Here is a 19,945-nt window from a genome sequence, read left to right on the forward strand (position 1 = left end):
TTTCTTTTTCTTCTCTGATTGCTGTGGCTAGGTTTCCAAAACTATGTTGAATAATAGTGGTGAGAGTGGACATCCTTGTCTTGTTCCTGATCTTAGAGGAAATGCTTTCAGTTTTTCACCATTGAGAATGATGTTGGCTGTGGGTTTGTCGTATACGGCCTTTATTGTGTTGAGGTAGGTTCCCTCTATGCCCACTTTCTGGAGAGTTTTTATCATAAATGGGTGTTGAATTTTTTCAAATACTTTTCCTGCATCTATTGAGATGATCATCTGGTTTTTCTGTTTCAATTTGTTAATATGGTGTATCACATTGACTGATTTGCATATATTGAAGAATCCTTGCATCCCTGGGATAAATCCCACTTGATCATGGTGTATGATCCTTTTAATGTGTTGTTAGATTCTGTTTCCTAGTATTTTGTCGAGGATTTTTGCATCTATATTCATCAGTGATATTGGTCTGTAATTTTCTTTTCTTGTAGTATCTTTGTCTGGTTTTGGTATCAGGGTGATGGTGGCCTCATAGAATGAGTTTGGGAGTATTCCTGCCTCTGAAATTTTTTGGAAGAGTTTGAGAAGGATAGATGTTAGCTCTTCTCTAAATGTTTGATAGAATTCACCTGTGAAGCCATCTGGTCCTGGACTTTTGTTTGTTGGAAGATTTTTAATCACAGTTTCAATTTCATTTCTTGTGATTGGTCTGTTCATATTTTCTATTTCATCCTGGTTCAGTCTTGGGAGAATTTGTCCATTTCTTCCAGGTTGTCCACTTTATTGGCATAGAGTTGCTTGTAGTAGTCTCTTAGGATGCTTTGTATTTCTGCAGTGTCTGTTGTAACTTCTCCTTTTTCATTTCTAATTTTATTGATTTGAGTCCTCTCCTTCTTTTTCTTGATGAGTCTGGCTAATGGTTTATCAATTTTGTTTATATTCTCAAAGAACCAGATTTTAGTTTTATCGATCTTTGCTATTGTTTTCTTTGTTTCTATTTCATTTATGTCTGCTCTGATCTTTATGATTTCTTTTCTTCTACTAACTTCAGGTTTTGTTTGTTCTTCTTTCTCTAGTTGCTTTAGGTGTAAGGTTAGTTTGTTTATTTGTGATGTTTGTTGTTTCTTGAGGTAGGACTGTATTGCTATAAACTTCCCTCTTAGAACTGCTTTTGCTGCATCCCATAGGTTGTGGATTGTCGTGTTTTCATTGTCATTTGTTTCTAGGTATTTTTTGATTTCCTCTTTGATTTCTTCAGTGATCGCTTTGTTATTTGGTAACTTATTGTTTAGCCTCCATGTGTTTGTGTTTTTTTCCCTGTAATTGATTTCTAATCTCATAGTGTTGTGGTCAGAAAAGATGCTTGATATGATTTCAATTTTCTTAAATTTACTGAGGCTTGATTTGGGACCCAAGATGCTATCTATCCTGGAGAATGTTCCATGCGCACTTGAGAAAAAAGTGTAATCTGCTGTTTTGGGATGGAATGTCCTATAAATATCAATTAAATCTATCTGGTCTATTGTGTCACTTAAAACTTGTGTTTCCTTATTAATTTTCTGTTTGGATGATCTGTCCATTGGTGTTAGTGGGGTGTTAAAGTCCCCCATTATTATTGTGTTACTGTCGATTTCCTCTTTTAGAGCTGTTAGCAGTTGCCTTATGTATTGAGGTGCTCCTATGTTGGGTGCATATATATTTATAATTGTTATATCTTCTTCTTGGATTGATCCCTTGGTCATTACGTAGTATCCTTCCTTGTCTCTTGTAACATTCTTTATTTTAAAGTGTATTTTATCTGATATGAGAATTGCTACTCCAGCTTTCTTTTGATTACCATTTGCATGGAATATCTTTTTCCATCCCCTCACTTTCAGTCTGTATATATCCCTAGGTCTGAAGTGGGTCTCTTGTAGACAGCATATATATCGGTCTTGTTTTTTTATCCAATCAGCCAGTCTGTGTCTTTTGGTTGGAGCATTTAATCCATTCAGATTTAAGGTAATTATCGATATATATGTTCCTATTACCATTTCCTTAATTCTTTTGGGTTTGTTTTTGTAGGTCTTTTTCTTCTCTTGTGTTTTCCACTTAGAGAAGTTCCTTTAGCATTTGTTGTAGAGCTGATTTAGTGGTGCTCAATTCTCTTAGTTTTTAGCTTGTCTGTAAAGCTTTTGATTTCTCCATCGAATCTGAATGAGATCCTTGCCGGGTAGAGTAATCTTAGTTGTAGGTTCTTCCCTTTCATCACCTTAAATATGTCATGCCACTCCCTTCTGGCTTGTAGAGTTTCTGCCGAGAAATCAGCTGTTAACCTTATGGGAGTTCCGTTGTATGTTATTTGTCGTCTTTCCCTTGCTGCTTTCAATAATTTTTCTTTGTCTTTAATTTTGGCCAATTTGATTACTTTGTGTCTCAGCGTATTTCTCCTTGGGTTTATCCTGTATGGGACTCTCTGCACTTCATGGACTTGGGTGGCTGTTTCCTTTCCCATGTTAGGGAAGTTTTCAACTATAATCTCTTCGAATATTTTCTCGGGTCCTTTCTCTCTCTCCTGGGACCCATATAATGTGAATGTTGTTGTGTTTAATGTTGTCCCAGAGGACTCTTAGGCTGTCTTCATTTCTTTTCATTCTTTTTTCTTTATTCTATTCTGCAGCAGTGAATTCCACCATTCTGTCTTCCAGGTCACTTATCCGTTCTTCTGCCTCAATTCTTCTGCTATTGATTCCTTCTAGTGTATTTTTCATTTCAGTTATTGTATTGTTCATCTCTGTTTGTTTGTTCTTTAATTCTTCTAGGTCTTTGTTAAACATTTCTTCCGTCTTCTCGATCTTTGCCTCCATTCTTTTTCCGAGGTCCTGGATCATCTTCACTATCATTATTCTGAATTCTTTTTCTGGAAGGTTGCCTGTCTCCACTTCATTTAGTTGTTCTTCTGGGATTTTATCTTGTTCCTTCATCTGGTACATAGCCCTCTGCCTTTTCATCTCATCTATCTTCCTGTGAACGTGGTTTTAGTTCCACAGGCTGCAGGATTGTAGTTCTTCTTGCTTCTGCTGTCTGCCGTCTGGTGGATGAGGCTATCTAAGAGGCTTGTGCAAGGTTCCTGATGGGAGGGACTGGTGGTGGATAGAGCTGGGTGTAGCTCTGGTGGGCAGAGCTCAGTAAAACTTTAATCCGCTTGTCTACTGATGGGTGGGACTGGGTTCCCTCCCTGTTGGTTGTTTGGCCTGAGGTGACCCAACACCGGAGCCTACCCGGGTTCTTTGGTGGGGCTAATGGACTCTGGGAGGGCTCACGCCAAGGAGTACCTCCCAGAACTTCTGCTGCCAGTGTCCTTGTCCTCATGGTGAGACACAGCCACCCCTCGCCTCTGCAGGAGACCCTCCAACACTAGCAGGTAGGTCTGGTTCAGTCCCCCCCGGGGTCACTGCTCCTTCCCCCTGGGTCCTGATGCGCACACTACTTTGTGTGTGCCCTCCAAGAGTGGAGTCTCTGTTTCCCCCAGTCCTGTCGAAGTCCTGCAATCAACTCCCGCTAGCCTTCAACGTCTGATTCTCTGGGAATTCCTCCTCCCGTTGCCGGACCCCCAGCTTGGGAAGCCTGACGTGGGGCTCAGAACCTTCCCTCCAGTGGGTGGACTTCTGTGATATAAGTGTTCTCCAGTTTGTGAGTCACCCACCCAGTGGTTATGGGATTTGATTTTGCTGTGATTGCGCCCCTCCTACCGTCTCATTGTGGCTTCTCCTTGGTCTTTGGAGGTGGGGTCTCTTTTTTGGTGAGTTCCAGGGTCTTCCTGAGGGTGATTGTTCAGCAGTTGTGATTCTGGCGCTCTCGCAAGAGGGAGTGAGTGCACGTCCTTCTACTCCACCATCTTGAGCCAATCTGCTCTGGAAGTCAGTCTTTAAATAACATCTTTGAATTTTCCAGTCCCCTACCTTCCTTGCTTGGTTGGGAAGGACCAAGTGAGTGTCCTGGGTTTCTCTGAGCACTGGTGACGGTGTTGCAAGAGTTCATTGGCTGTGTCATCGCCTCACTGAACAAGGACCTGGCTTAGTCACAGAGATGACAGGCAGGCGGGCAGGGACGTGAATATTTGTCTCGGGCCGGGCCTTGCTGCTTGGTTGAGCTGCCGCCTGCCTTCGAGGTCAGGGGAACAATTTTAGAGCGTCAGCCGCTGTCTCCTGCCCACGCGCCTGCCTCCCTGACCTTCTCTGCAGATGAGGAGACGAACCCCTGAAAGTTCAAACATCCGGGTTCGACACTTCCCCTTTGTTTATAAAAGGTTAACGATGAGTTATGAGTGGGTTTGTCAGATGTCAGCTGGAACAGGCCTGAGGGGTCCAGAGGAGAGCTGGGAGGGGTTTTGCTGAGGCCCCTCCCCACCGTGTGACAGCCCGCAAGTCCCGCCAGGAGAGGCGGCCGTGGGCTGGAGCAGCGCAGGGCGGCCGTCAGCCCTGGTTATCTCCCAGCTGCTCCTCCCCACGTTCTGACCAGGCACCTCTGGCATCTGGGTCTCCCTCGCCCTCCACCTGCAAAGGTCTGTCTTGGGGCACCCAGCCTGGCCCGACCCGTGCGGGGGGTCCTTCCTGCCCCCACCCACACACAGCCGCCCGAGCCCACTCCACAGCAGGAATCTTTGCTAATGGCCTCGGGGCTCCGAGACCTTGGGAGCGGGCTGGGACCTGCCCCTGCTTCTCCAAAAAGCTAGGTGGGTGCCCCTCCAAACTCCAGGCCTAGCACTGCCGCCCTCCTCCAAGGCTCTCCCGCCAGGCCAGGCACCGGCTGGCCCTGTGCGCTGGACGCGCTCCCTGACCATCACCTAAGGCCCTGGTCCGCCCTCGAGCAGAGGCCTCCCCAGCGCCCACTCTCCCGACTCCATCAGGACACCCAGCCCTGGGGCGGGGGGTTGGGGGGTACTCAGTGCCCACGGGGTGAATGAGGGGTCCGCCTGCGGCCCAGAGGGCACCTAGGGATCACGTGGGTGGCCTTACATCAGTGATCCCTCTGTGAAGTAGAAAAGCAGGATGACAGCACCAGCACCACCCAGAGAATCAGTCCCCAGGTGAAGCTGGCAATGTTCTGTGACCGCTTTCCTAACCTAGACTGCATCGTGATGGCGCCCCCACCTGGACGGGTGAAGGGCCTCGTGCTGGAAGGTCCGTGTCCACGCCACCACCCTCCGTCCTGGGAGGGCCCGGCCGAGACGCAGGGCCTGCGTGGGCCTTCTGGCTCGAGGTCAGCCAGGTTTGCCTTTCCCCATCCATGTTCCCGTCCCTGTCCAGGCTGTCCTGCGAGCGGAGAACCACCGCCCTGACCCCCTGACAGCTGGACTTACAACAAACCCACCCGACGAGAGCCTGCTGCCCACAGGAAGCAAAAGACAATTTGAAGAGTCATCGTTTCACAGAGGGATGATTTCCGTTCTCCTTCAGCTCACAGGAGGGTTATCTGCTGAAATGGGGTCTCTGGAGGCCCCTGGGCTTTGAAAGCAGCAGACTGATCATCATAAGAAAACAATCTCCCACGACACACTCCTCGCCCAGGGATGGGGACAAAGGTGCCACCTCGCAGTGATTGCCCTCGGAGCCCGGAGCCTGGCCCGTGGTGCAGGGTAACCGGCCCCGCACAGCTGGGGTCCCCAGGGACCCGCAATGGCAAGCCTCCCCCGCTGTCTGCAGGACCTGATGCCCTGATCTAGCAGGACTGTCCAGCCCAGTAATGCAGGGACGCCCGCTGTGACCAGGCGGTTTATGTATAAGCCCCGGTGCAGCGCTGACCCTGTGACCTCAGAGTCGGGCACTAAATCAGGGTGCAGGGTGGGGGCGGCCCCAGATGTAGGGAGGTGGTCCCGCGTCCGGGCCCCCCGGCCTGCAGAGGACGGCTGCTGTTCCTGGGGGCTGCCTCCGGAGCCCTCGGGGGACACTTACCACACGTGCCCCCACTGAGGCGGACAGAGACCCCACCCCACACCCCCCGGCTCACCTTCCTTCACCCTCGATGTGTTTCTGAAATTCCAACGATGGCACGACACGCTCCAGACAGGCTCTGACGATGGCCCTCCTGCGGCCTGCCCGGCGCCCCGTCAGACGCGGCAGAGCCGAGAGCGCGGGGAGGCCTGGGGCCAGGGAGGCCCACGAGGCCGCGGCTCCTCCCGTGTCTCCCCGTCAGGACAGGGGTGCGATGCCCGCCGATGCCCGGATGCCTCCTCCTCCTCCGGCCCTGCCAGCCATCACGGTCCCCACCTGCGGCCCCTCCCCCTCAGCCCTTTCACACGGCCAAGACCACAGGCCCCGGGCCACGTCCTTCCAGCAGCGGAGCCGCCGCCTCCCGACCACCCGCCCCGCGTCCGGCGGCCCTGACAGCGTCACCTGGAGCCCAGCTTCCAGGCTGTCCCCCGCTTCTCCGCAGACCCCCAGCGGCCCTACCCTCACTGCCCCTTGAGGCTCACCCCTGCCCCCTCCGCGGCATGGCCCGCACCCGCTCCCGGAGCTCCCTGCCTTCCCGCCGCGCGCCCTGCCCTCTAGGGTGGGGTTTCGCTGGCTGGTCTTTCCCAGCAGGATGCAGCCCCCGGGAGGCTCTACTGCTGCCCCCTCGGCCCTAGACAACAGCAGTTCTCACACCTGCAGAACCGCGGGCTCTTTCCAACCAAGCCTGGCGGCCAACGTGCAAGGAACGAAGAGCCGGCGGGGCAGGCGGTGGCCGGCCGGTGCCTCCACGATGCTCACACCCGATGCTCACACCCGATGCTCACACCCGTACACACAGGCGACGACAACACAGCTTTTCTTAAAGAGGAAGGTAACGGCCGAGTCCAGATGCTTGGACCAGCGCTCGGCCGAAAGAGAACGCAAGGTGGGAAAAAGCACCGTTTCTAGAAAACGTATTTTATTAATACTTGATGTACAAACAGACAAAGAATAAATATCTCGCGGTTTCACCCGGCACGGCGGTGACACCGCAGGACCCCGCCGTATGATCAGGGCCTCTCTAGAGCTCAGGAAGGAGACACGGGGCGGCTGCAGCCCAGACTCATGGGTTCTGCAGGGTCGCCAGTCACCCCAGGTGTCGTGGGAAGTTGGGCGCCTAGTTGGAGGGGACGGGGTGGGGCCCCAGCAGTGCCCTCACAGCAGCTCCCTCGTGGCGGCCGTGAAGTCCCAACACAGGGCTCTGCAGACCGGCCTCTGCCCCGCAGCAGCTGGTCCCCAAGGTGCCTTCCGAGGCTGGAGTGGCCCCGCTCCTCTCAGCTGCACCCCTGCCCTCGCGCGGGGACCACAGGGGCTCCGAGGACGAGCATCTGGCCACCCCTCGTACTGCTGTGGCCGTCACAGACCAGACAGCCTGGACAGCTGGACGGACCCTGCAGACCACCGGCGGGGGCCCCCCGTCCCCGTGAGCACACAAAGCACCGGGACTCGCCAAGGAACGTTCCGATGCTCTGACCCAGGCAGTGGGGGCGGACGGGGCCGATGCTCTGACCCAGGCAGTGGGGGCGGACGGGGCGAGGGCATCACAGGCCCCCAAAGGCCTCAGACCGGCCCTGTGATGTGGTGGTTCGCCCGCCGTCCAGCTGGCACGGGGTCCCACGTGGGGAGAAGGGCAGGACCAAGGGCCCTGCTCTGTGGCACAGGGAGCGGCAACACTGTGTCCGCCGCCCGGGACACGAGCAGCCCAGGGGCCAGGCCTGCCCGACGCTGTGGGAGACCTTCCAGACCAAGGTCAACAAGGACAAGCCGGCACCTCCGAGGCATCACGGGGGCCTCGCTGGCCGCGGACACACGGTTCTGGATCTGGAGCCAACAGCCCGCATCCCGGGGAAGCGGCGGCGCTGGGTCACGGCAGACAGGTGGGCCTGGGGAAGGCAGGACAGACGCAGCGTGGCTCCGTAGGGCTCCCAGGCCTGAGACCGGAGAGGGGACAGCCTGCTGCCCAGCCGGGGGGTCCCTGCCCCGGCGGGGACACCTGTCCTGAGGGCGGCTGCGAGCCCGCGTGTGGGGCGCCCGTGGGCCGGCTCAGTACGCAATTCTCCAGTGCGTGGGCTGCTCGCACGCCTTCTCCTCGTCCCCACAGAACCGGTTGTATGTCGTCTTGGGGTCCAACCCCAGGATCTCTCTCTCCTCGTGAATTCGAAAAGAGAACGTGGAGACCGAGGTGCCGATAAAAAACCTGCTGAGACACGTGAGGTCACCGGGGCTGCGGAGCAAACCCGCCAGCCACGCCCACCCGCGACCCCAGGCGCCCCCCGGCCCCCCAGCCCAGGCTCCTCGGCCAGGGCTCCCCATGGCCCACCGCCACCAAGCGGCCTGGGCTGCAGGAGCCCAGGGGCCAGGCTGCGGCCGCCGCAGGGGCTCGGGTGACAGTTCCCGCACCGGGGGCAGGCTCCGGCCACTGCTAGACCTCAGCTGCTCGGGGCAGGGGCTCAGGGCCAAGCTTAACCTGCCGCGCAGGCCTTCCCGCTGAGGGCGGAGCCGCAGCCGGAGGAGGAGGAAACTCCCCTCCAGGGACGGCATCTCGGAACACACGTGCTGGAGATCTGCTTCCCGTCACCACCAGGCCTGAGCCCAAGGCGGGCGGGGAAGAGCGAAGCCCCGAACCCCATACCCCCGCCCCCCACCAGCAGAACCTCGGGGCCGAGGGGCAGGGCCCAGAGCACAGGGCGGGGCTGGGGCTGCTCCCTGCAGCCCTCAGCCCTCTGCTCAGCCTGGAGGAGGTGTCCCCTGGAACGGGACAGGGCACACCTCTACCTGGTAAACCACACACGCCCCTGCACCCAGCACGTCTGAGGATTCTGAAAGGAGAGGGAAAATCACCTACTCTGCTCTGATTGTCCACTTTCCTCCAAGTGCCCGACTCACCCCAGCCTTGCTCTCCCAGCGCCAGGGGGCAGATGAACCCGAGGAAGCCCCGAGGCCCGGGCCCAGGTCCCTGTGGACAGCTTGCCTCCCATGACAAGGACGGGACACTGGGCAGGGCGCCCCGCGGGTGCCCGAGAGGTACCTGGGGACCAGGACTCAGGGGCGGGCGGAGCGGGGACGGCCCTGCCCCCGAGACAAGACGCGGCAGAGGAGAGGCCCCGGGTGAGGCAAGGAGGGCCGAGCTGGTGGTCTGCACGTGAGGACTCAGCCTCGGACACGCGCTAGGCTGCTCACCGGGCGTGTGCGCAGACCCACTGGTCCACGATGGCGACACCCCCGTCCTTGTAGAGCTCCAGCTCCTCCCACGTGGGTTCGAACCGCACCATCTCGGGCAGCAGCCTCCGGAGCCCATCCAGCTCTGCAGGTGCATCACGGGAGGTGACGGGGCCGCAGGAGACATGCGTGTGCATGCGCTCACGCTGCAGGGCCGTGGGGGGAGGGGCGAGGAGGACAGGAGCGCGACCCCCTCCCATTAGCTGTGGGAGGGACAGGCGGATGGAGCCATGTACCCTTCCTGGCGGCGTCCGTGGCCACGAACACCCTGTCCAGCCGGTGGGTCTTCATGAGGCTGCGGATCCTCCTCGCGGCCCCCTCCAGGCTGGGCACGTCCTCCCTGTGCCCCCAGGTGAAGTCCTTCCTCCTCAGGTGGACGCCCAGGTATGGGCCCCCCAGCGAAGAGCCCAGCTGGACCTGGTGGAGGAGGACCAGACAGGCTGGTGCCGATCGGGCGGGACGCGGGGGGCCTGATCGGTCCATCTAGGGACCGATTACTGGCCAACGTCCCTACGTCTGCACCAGGACGGGGGCTCCCTGCTGACGAGCGGCATCTCTGGCACCTGGGGCAGTGCGGCCCGGCAGCCCTGCGACAGACAAGGGTGTTCCCGTTCTGCCCTTTCCTGAAGGAGGGGATTAGCTGTGAGGCATCTAGAGACAAAATGCATCCCCCCGCCAAGGATTACAGAGGTGGGGTCCACCTTCATCTTGGTCCAGTCCTCCTCGAAGGGGATCCCGTCGGCCGCGTCCGTGGAATTCAGGTACCTGCTCCGGAACTCGTCCCCCACGGCCCGCAGGTGCTTGGCGAACACCATGCTGCGCCGGGTCTGCAGGTGCAACAGACCGTGAGCCCCTGCCCCGGGGTCCCCACCCGTCACCCCTCCCCCCCGCCCCGGGGTCCCCGCCCGTCACCCCCTCCCCCCCCACCCCGGGGTCCCCGCCCGTCACCCCTCCCCCCCGCCCCGGGGTCCCCGCCCGTCACCCCTCCCCCCCGCCCCGGGGTCCCCGCCCGTCACCCCTCCCCCCCCGCCCCGGGGTCCCCGCCCGTCACCCCTCCCCCCCGCCCCGGGGTCCCCGCCCGTCACCCCTCCCCCCCCGCCCCGGGGTCCCCGCCCGTCACCCCTCCCCCCCGCCCCGGGGTCCCCGCCCGTCACCCCTCCCCCCCCACCCCGGGGTCCCCGCCCGTCACCCCTCCCCCCCGCCCCGGGGTCCCCGCCCGTCACCCCTCCCCCCCGCCCCGGGGTCCCCGCCCGTCACCCCTCCCCCCCCGCCCCGGGGTCCCCGCCCGTCACCCCTCCCCCCCGCCCCGGGGTCCCCGCCCGTCACCCCTCCCCCCCCGCCCCGGGGTCCCCGCCCGTCACCCCTCCCCCCCGCCCCGGGGTCCCCGCCCGTCACCCCTCCCCCCCCACCCCGGGGTCCCCGCCCGTCACCCCTCCCCCCCGCCCCGGGGTCCCCGCCCGTCACCCCTCCCCCCCGCCCCGGGGTCCCTGCCCGTCACCCCTCCCCCCCCGCCCCGGGGTCCCCGCCCGTCACCCCTCCCCCCCGCCCCGGGGTCCCCGCCCGTCACCCCTCCCCCCCCGCCCCGGGGTCCCCGCCCGTCACCCCTCCCCCCCGCCCCGGGGTCCCCGCCCGTCACCCCTCCCCCCCCGCCCCGGGGTCCCCGCCCGTCACCCCTCCCCCCCGCCCCGGGGTCCCCGCCCGTCACCCCTCCCCCCCCACCCAGAGTCCCCACCTGTCACCCCTCCCCCCCGCCCCGGGGTCCCCGCCCGTCACCCCTCCCCCCCCGCCCCGGGGTCCCCGCCCGTCACCCCTCGCCCCCCACCCCGGGGTCCCCGCCCATCACCCCTCCCCCCCCGCAGGTGCCGAGGGGGGTCACCACCCTTCAGGGCTGGTGGGGACCACAGTGCTGTCATGAGGCACAGAACCACCGTGTCCACGTTTTGACACTTCTGCGCTTCTGCAACAACCCGCCCAGGAGACACCCAGGTCGCGAGTCCAGGGAGCAGGGTCCCACCTGGGGGCCTCTGCCTGCCCAGCCCGCCCACAGGAGGCATCCATGACCCCCAGACAGGGCAGACCCTGAGAGCTGGGGGTCAGGGGCTGCAGAGGGGGCATGACACCCATTTCCCCAGGTGGAGGAAGGACCAGACAGGCTGAGGCTGGTGACGACTGGGCGGGACTTGGGGGGCCTGACTGGGTCCATCTGGGGACTGATTACTGACCAACGCCCTGCAGGGACAGGACAGGACGCGGTCCAGGGACGGACCTCATCACGTGCGGGGCTGCCCTTCATCGTGAAGTAGGTGCAGAGATAACAGAACACCAACTGCATTTTCCTGACAGCAAATACCACGTTTTTCTTTCTCAAATATTAGCTGCTATAAATAATAAACCTGCACCTCAATCAACAGGCCTGGGAGCCCCTGCGGCAGAAAACACCACGCCCTCCATGCGGAAACGGGGTGGGGGCATGGCCACGGGGCTCCATCCACACCGTCGCAGAGCCAAGGTGCAGAGATCCAGGGAAACCGGCTCCCACACAGGGGCCTCGGGAGAAGGGACACATCCACCGGGAGCCCCAGGTGAGACGGGCACAGATCCCCACGGGGAGGGGGAGAAACCAGGCTGCAAAGTATCTGCCTTGAGGGAGCTCAGTGCTCATTTTTAACTTAAGAAAGCTGTAATCTGCCTAAACGCTTCTACCTCGCTCCAACAACGCACAAATGGCCCATCTAAGACCAGTTTCTGCACAGGTCCCAGGACCCGGGGGAGCAGGCCCCGTGTCCCCTGCAGCCCACCCACCCTGATGCCCCTGGAGGCTCCTTCGCCCGGCGGAGCCCCTGACAGGCCAGGCCGACTTCAGCTGGGTCCCCACCTTGCAGCCAAAGGCTCTTCTCAGGGAACGTCTGGCGCTTTTGCCAGACTGCTGCACCGGGCCCCCGTCGGCAGAATTGCGCCTCTTTTCCAAACCAGACGCCTGACGATTAAGCCGTCCCCACCCCCAGGAGGACGGGAGAAACCTCTCGCCCACCTGCCTCCCTGTCACTGTCTGTGCACCCAGAGCCAGCGCTTCCCCCTCAGGGCAGAGCCCGACTCCGCTATTAAGGACTCGGGGCACAGAACGCCCCACCTTTCAACGCTGGGGACACACGGCCAGAGCTCTAATTCCAGGTTCTGAACGCGTCAGCAGGAAAGGACAGCCGATGCGGTGCACCAGGGGCCCGGGACGCCCCAGCCCGCTCCCTGGAGCACTCCTTGGGCAGGGGGCAACGCTCACCGGCGGCCCCTCCCCCACGCCTGCTAAGAGCCTCACAGGCTAGTCAGCAGGTGGAAAACAGGAGCTGCTGAGGGTCTTGGGCTTTCCAAGACTAAACACATGTACAGAGGTGCTTGCCATGCGACACTCACGTCCCAGTACTCCTTCCCTCCATAGTGGTCGTGAAGGAGGTTTTCGGCTCGGTCTAACATCACGGACCTATTTTCAAACAACAAGAAAAGAAGGTCTTTATGTTCACACGCTCCAGAGAGCACTGTCGTGTGGGAGGCCCTGGGCCAGGGAACAATCAGGGACGAACTCCGAGAGGGTGAAACCTTGCTGGGTCGCCTGGGTGCGTCTGGGCAAATCTCTGCTGAGCCTCTCACAGGCAGCTGCCTGCAGAAGCTGTCGATTCCTAAGTGGCTGTAAACATCGACGGACGCTCTCCTGTCCCAGCCGCCGAACTGGCTGAGCTACCAAGCTCGACTGACTCTCAACGCAAAAAACCCCACAAGTAAACAAAACATGAAATTAGCAAACAGAACCCAGCAATACATTAAAAGATGACACACGTGACAAATGGAGTTCACACCAGGGATGCAAAAACGTTCAGTATTAGAACATCTATGGCTTAACTTATCATGTTACTGGATAAAGGGCAAAGCCATATAACGATGCGACCCCAAAGGAACAAAACTCAGTATTTACTCTTATTTTTAAAAATCACCTTAATGAAACAGACTCCTTATCATGTTTGTATTTCTCCAGCCAAAGCCAGCCCCTTCTTAAAGGAAGGCTCAACTCCCTCCTCACAAAGTGAGGGGCGGGAAAGGTGGTCGGTCTGCCTTTCTGCTAATCAACCTAAGAATCAGCACACGTGGAAAGGACCCTCCAGAAACAGGCCACGTCTGGGAGGCGGCAGCCTGCGTCTCCCTGGGGTCTAAGAGCAGCGTGTTCCTCGGCGGTACACCTGACAGCGTCTTCTGCTGAATTTGCTACGAGGCCGCCTGCCCTTTACTCGCTAATCTTTACTTAGCAGCTCCGCCTGCATCTGACCCAGCCCTGTACTGACTGACGTGACTGACAGGCTACAAGCACCTCCCTCTCTGGTTTGTCTTTCCATTCTGTTAACGCCTTCTATCGATGGACAAGACTTATTAATTGTAACGTAACTGAATGTATCAACCTTCTCTCTCTGGTTAGTGCTGTTCACATCTTGAGTTTTCTACATGGTGGGGTTCCCCCCACCCCCGTCCAGCCTCGTGGGTCTCAGCGCCGCCATCTCCCCGCTGTCAAGCCCCCTGCGTCTCTCTTAAACAGTGGGGCCTCCGGGCACAAGTCTGCCCTGGGCTCAGCCCCCTACCCACAAACGGGACTCGGCAGAAACGGCCCCACAGCCCAGAGCTTCGGCCAGACCTGCTTTTCAAATGCGAACAGCTGTGAGATGAGCGACGCGGGGCCCCAGCAGGCAGTACCCTCAGCAGCCTCATCTCTTATGAGGAGCTCGGACCCCCCGAGCAGAGAAGGCGGCTGCTGCCTCCGTGGACCTGCCTGCGTTTTGTTGACACAGGCCCGGGGGGAGCCGGCCTGGCGTTCTGGCACACTGGGGCCGTGCTGGGACAGTCTGCACCCTCCCGGGCCCCGGAGAGCACAGGAGGCCTGCCCTGTGCGTGCGCAGGCTCAGGGACACTGAAGGTGGCTAACAGGAGGGGCCCTCGCAGGGTCCCCAAGTCCCCAGCAACTCACACCTGCAGGGAACTCCTAGGACACCTGCCTAGAAACCAAGCACGAGCCCCTCCTGAGGAGCTCGCCTGGCGCACCAGACCCTGCCACTCGCCCGGAACCCCAGCCCTCCCTGCTGACCCTCTGGTGGCAGGGCGGGCGGGCGGGGCCTGTGCGGCTGGTTTTCTGCTTCCAGGCGGAACCGGCCATGCAGACACACTCCCAACACGCGAGGCCAGGAGCAGCTTCCAGGGCGGTGTCCAGGAGAGGCCTGAGCTGGTCCTCTGACCACTCACAGCTCAGGCTTCGAGGAGGCCGGCGAGAGAGCTTGATTTCAGGGGTGGCCCTGAGGGGAAGCACTCCTCGCCCATGCGGAACCTCCAAGGCCAGCTCCGGGCTGCCGCCCCAGCCCCGGTCACTCAGTGGTCACTTCAAAACCCTCCCGGCCCCGCTGGTCCCGCTCTTGTCCCGGCCCTCCCCCTGCTGCAGCCTCACGACCCCACGGCCCTCATCCCCGCCCCTCTCTTACTGCCCGCCCCCTGCCCCTATGCCCATCCTCACGCCCTGCTGCGTCCAGCAGGCCCTGGCTCGCCCCACCACCTCGACAGGACCCCAGGGCAGGATCCGGGTGTAAATCCGACCCCACCGCCCACCAGGGGTGGGACCAGAGACCCCCGTCGTGAGGCTCAGAAGCACAGCCGCTCCAAGCAGCACCGGGAGGAGAACAGCCACGGCCGCCCCGCCTGGGGGCTCCCCTGGAGCCCAACTGCTGGCCCCCCGGCTCGAGAGGCAGCGGTGGGGGGCGGCTGAGGTCTGACCCTCCAACGACGCCCGCGGGCCAGCAGGCAGGATGGAGCACAGGCACACACGGACACGCTCACACACGTGCCCTCGCACCAGCCATCACCCAGAGACCACACACTCACCGTGCGGACGTGTTTCTCAGGAGCACAGGGGCGATGATGGAAGCCGACCCCTGAACAGACAGACAGGACACGTTTAAACCCCGCGTCTCTTCATAACCCCAAAACCATCCTCTGGAAAACAAGACCCACGGCACCCGGTTAGTGCGGCTCTCTTTCCGCGGGCAGTAAGTGAAGTCGGGACGCACGGCCCGATCTGGATAAACTCAGCTAGTTCTCTTAGTTCACCAGTAAGTTTTCACAAGTTATTGGTCGTGATCACAGGTAGTGACCTTGTGGAAATCTTTAAAGAAACCACAAATTTCATCTGATCTGATGAGACCACGGAAGCCGTCTTCAGGAACCTGGACGGTACGATGACAGGAAAGCAGGGACGGCCTGGAAGCAGCCCGGCGGAACGAACGCTTACGGGCCAGGGCCAGTTTTGACAGTAACTGTCCTTAAAGCAGCTGTGCTCTCAGGAGCTCCGGAGCTGCTCCAGGTCTAGAACCGGATTACTCTGGTCCCCCGTGTGGGGGGCGCTTTGGGCGGGGCTGGGGAGGACACAGCAGCACTTCCACAGGCAGCTCTTCTGGCGGCAGCTCAGTCTGGGGTGACAACACCGCCACGACCACGCTCGCGCGCGTTAAACAACACGGGGAAAGGTTAAGTGTGTCTCAGCCCGGTATTTCTAAACCAGCCTGAGTCCCCGAACGCGGTGGCACCTGTAATACTCGTGCTTGTCCTGCGAGTAAAGGGGCGGCTCGATGCAGGGCCGGCTGTCGATCTTCTCCTCCCAGGCCCCCTCCTTCCAGCCCTCTGCATAACCTTGCAGGACATAGACCTGGTCGATGAAGGGCCCGCCGGACTCTGCAGGAGACAAGGACCGACAGTAACGGTGACCACAGCACGCACTGCGGCGATACAGAGAAGTACCACTGTATTTAACGCCACCGTCTTCCCAAACAGGACTGGAAGAAGCTCATAAAAGCAGAGATAATGGAACAAGTGACCTCGGGACATGGGGGTCCCTCAGGGGACGGGAGGGCTGCCTGGGGGGCGTGTCCAGGAGCCAGCATCTCCTCTGGGCCGCTCAGCGCCCCAACCTCTTACAGCATCCGGCCTTGCCTGGGCCCCCTTCTCTTTCCAGCCACACCCACACGTCGCCGTGGGCGGGGCCAGTCCCCACGACGGCCGCAGGCTGCCCTCGCTCTGCCCCTCTCCCCTCCTGCACCTGCCCCCCTGTGATGCCTGGAGCCCATGGGGGTGTGCTCCTTCCCCGGGACCCCTGAATAGCTGACCCGCCTGGACCGTCCCCTCCGGGGCTCGTTCTTGACCCGTGAGGCCACTCAAACTGCATCTCCCCAAAAAGGATGCCTTCCCAGTCCACGGCCACCGCCCAACACTCCGCACCCCTTCCTGCTTTCTCGTCCTGAGGCTCTGGTCACTGCCGCGAGCGCTGCGTGTCCCCGCCACTTACTTATGCTCTGCCCCCGCCCCCAACAGGACGCCCCGGAGAGCCGCGGCCTGTGTCCGTCTCACCCACTGCTCCTCCCACACCTGGCGCCTCCCAGCCACGACTCGGCGACACGTGAAGATGTGCTCACAGGTGCAACGACAGAGCGCACTGACGAGAGAGCCACCGCGAGTGAGCCAGTGTCTCGTCCACTCTCTCTCTGGCTTGAGCACGAGGCCCGGGCTCTGGGCTCCTACGGCGGGGCGGGGGGATGCAACACCGGGGCTGAGACGCCGGCCTGGAGGCCTTCCGGGTGTGACGCCCCATGCCTGTCCCCTCTGCAGTGGTAAACCTGGGCTGGTCAAGGCGGGTCTGTCACCTCCACACTGTCACCCGGGGGCTCAGTCCCCAACCCCACTGCCCGGCCCGAGGGACACGGCCTGCAGAGCGGCAGGGATGACAGCCGTCTGCAGTCACTAAGCACCCCTCGTGGCCGAGGTGCCACCGCGCTGGCAGGTCAGGGGCCGGTCCCCTGGGCGCCAGGGCCCGTGCAGACAAGGCCGAGCCTGCTTCCGGGCTGAGTCGGGTCAGGAAGGTTGCTCCCCAGCCGCAGGGTTTGCCTCTCCAGCAGGAGTGCGGACGGCAGCAGGTCATCCGGTGGCCCTGCAGCCACAGCGGAGCCCCACGCGGAGAAGGTCCCCGCGGGACAGGGTCTGCGGTGTGGTGAGAACAGAACCTGACAACCTGCGGTGTGGGCCTGGCGTCGGGGGCAGCAGCGACGCTCAGGCCGCCAGGCCCTCACACAGCAGAAGCGCGAAGACCACCACTCGGGAGCTGTGACTCGCTCTCCCGGGCTGCTCCAGGGATCTGGGCAGAGGTGTCCCTGACTGTTTATGTCTTCTGAATAAAGCAACAGTGTGCTCTAAGTACCTTCATTCTAGGAAATCTTCAACCCTTTCCTCTTAAAAACATGAAAATGAGAAGGTTGTCCAGAACCACATGAGACAGGATGTGTGGTCACACGTCTCCTCCAGCACCCAGCCAGCGCCACGCACGCAGCGTGTTTTCCTTCAGGTAAGACCAGCCTGGCCTGCACAGGGGGAGGCCTGTGGTCCTGCCCCCCCAACCACAGCTCCAGCTCACCAGGCGGCCGGGGTTTTCGGAGGCAAGGGGACACATGGCTCACATGCTTCAGATCTATTTCCCTAGAAAAACTATGGAAAGGTCAAAATCGCCGGTAGTGGGGGAAACGGAAGCAGGGCCCCTAGGCAGAGCAAAGGCCCAAGAGGAGACGGCCCCGCTGGCCGAGGGCTCGGCCGGGCCTGACGTTCACGCCCAGACCAATGCCCGCGCGGCCCCAGTTACAGGACCGCCGCCCGCCTCACCTGCAATGAACTGTTCGTACTCCATGACGGGGATGTTCCTACTGAGACTTGGAAGATCGAAAAAGTCGGACCAGGGAATCCGGACCTGGCGAATGTCGGGGCTCTTCCAGTGGTAGAGGCGGCCCCAGGGGGGCAGTACCAGCACCCACTCCTCAGTCTTCAGCAGAGTCTTCAGGAGGGAGGCGACCCGGATGTACACGTCCCTGCGGAGGTTGAAGCCCTCCGGGGGGTTGACGTCGTACAGAAGATACCTGGCAGGGAGGGCAGGAGAGTGCTTCTTCAGGGCCGGGCTCCGCACAGAAAACCCAACACCCCACGTCCACGGCCTAGCGCGGTCAGTAGCTTCTGGTCTGTAGTGTGGAGGCAGCGGCCCACCCGTTTCCAGGGGACCAGTCACTTCAAGAGCCCGCAAGTAAGAGCAGAAGACATCTCAGCATCCGTTTAACCACCAGCAATAATTCACAGCTAAGACCAGCGGAGTCTCGCAGGCAGAATCTGAGCGCTCACCCTCCAGGGCTTCTCAAACCTCTTAACGGTGACCGAGGACCCCAAAGGCTACTGTTTATGTGGGTTAAATCTACCGATGACTCCTGATTTAGAATTTAAAGCAAGAACTTTAGAAAAGTATTTATGAATTCCCTTAAAAATAACAAAAATAAACGTATTACCTTTATCATTAGTATTTCCAAATTTCCAAATGAAAAATAAGTGTATTTTTCAAGACAAAAATCATGACGGACAAGAGCGGCACTGTTTTTAATTTCTGCAAATCTCTTTTTGGTCTGGTGATTGCTGGGTTCTCTCGTCTGCTTCTCATTCCCTGTGTTATGGTAGCACAGGCCAGGTGGTCTCTGGTAAATCTCCACAGTAAACTCTCGAGAGAGTGTGGGCAAAAGGCCTTTCTACGAAAATGGCCTGGCACGTCAGGGATCCCTGGACGCACTCTGAGGACGGCTGCCGTATGCAAAGCAAGACTTCTCTACACAAGCCCCAGGCAGGAGACCTCAGCTTCTGCTGTGTCCCCACCGCCCCCTTCTCTGCATCTCCGTTACTGCAAACGAGGCCATGCTGTGCTCCCTGGCTTGAGCCTCCAATCCCCCAAGCCTGCCAGGAAGAGGCCCATCTACCATCTTGACACCCCGCATCCAGCAGTCTGTTTTCGGTCAAGCCCTCAGTAACTGCTGAACGGCACCGACGCTTGTCTCTTACCCCGAGACTTATCTATGAAACAACCCACACCTGGATGGGACGGATATTCTCCTGCAGGGAAACAAAGCTGGGCTTTCTTAAGAACCGCCCCATTCGAACATCTGATTCGGGGGCTCCTCGAACTCCAGGCAAGGCCCGCATCGTGTAACAGGCGCCCCCGGCCTGCGCGGACCTGCAGCCTGCCCTTCCGGGGGGCTCGCGGCCCCAGGCCAGGGGTCCCGAGAGGCGAGGGGACAGCGAGGCTCCACCGCTCCGCCTCCCGGCCCTCCGAGCCCCGCCTCCCGGTTCGCCGGGTCCCTGCCCACCGGCCCAGCCGAGAACGTTTACCGTCTGCGGGACGCCGCCCCCGACAAGATGTCGGCTGCCGACTGGCCTGGCCAGAACTCCTCGCCCGAGGCCGAGGTCAGCGGCCAGGATACCGCCCCGAGGAGCAAGCAGAAGACGCCGAGCGCCGCCATGGCCCCGGGCGGTCACGTACTTCCGTTGGCCGTGCCCCGCCCCGGAAGTGCAGCCCGCCCTCGTGGAGAGCGTCGTCTGTACCAAGGCAACGCCACGGGGCCCACCTAGGGCATGAGTCCTGCTAGATCCCGAGTCGGGGCGTTGCTGCGGCAGAACGGGCGGAGCCGCTGGGGGCTGAGGCGGGGCCTGGCCGAGGGGCGGGGGCGGCACTGATGGGCTGGTGGATTGGGCCGGGATGTGGGCGGGGCCGAGACGGGGGCGGGGCTGCGCGGACGTCTCCTCCTGCGGGCCGCGCCGGGTACAGGCCGGGGCGGGGCTGGCGCCGAGGGCGGGGCCACGCGGCGGGGGCGCAGACACCTTCACCTGCGGGCCGC

At 60.2% G+C, this 19,945-nt stretch overlaps 1 protein-coding gene across 2 annotated transcripts; it reads right to left on the reverse strand.

The window, feature by feature from the left end:
* Positions 1-6,861: 6,861 nt before the first annotated feature.
* On the reverse strand, positions 6,862-19,759 carry POFUT2 (protein O-fucosyltransferase 2). Of its 2 annotated transcripts, none has more exons than XM_067739683.1 (9): positions 19,440-19,759; positions 17,904-18,154; positions 15,788-15,932; positions 15,087-15,197; positions 12,591-12,657; positions 9,884-10,009; positions 9,419-9,599; positions 9,144-9,267; positions 6,862-8,163 (listed from the first exon to the last, which is right to left on the reverse strand). In XM_067739683.1, exons 1-9 carry the CDS (start codon positions 19,568-19,570, stop codon positions 8,007-8,009), a joined length of 1,293 nt encoding a protein of 430 aa, XP_067595784.1. In that variant the 5' UTR covers positions 19,571-19,759; the 3' UTR covers positions 6,862-8,006. The 2 variants fall into 2 exon arrangements, with proteins under 2 accessions (XP_067595784.1, XP_067595785.1); XM_067739684.1 differs by having other exon boundaries at positions 6,862-8,160; positions 19,440-19,756.
* Positions 19,760-19,945: the final 186 nt, after the last annotated feature.

Source organism: Pseudorca crassidens, chromosome 5, assembly GCF_039906515.1.
Source record: "Pseudorca crassidens isolate mPseCra1 chromosome 5, mPseCra1.hap1, whole genome shotgun sequence".
NCBI lineage: Eukaryota > Metazoa > Chordata > Mammalia > Artiodactyla > Delphinidae > Pseudorca > Pseudorca crassidens.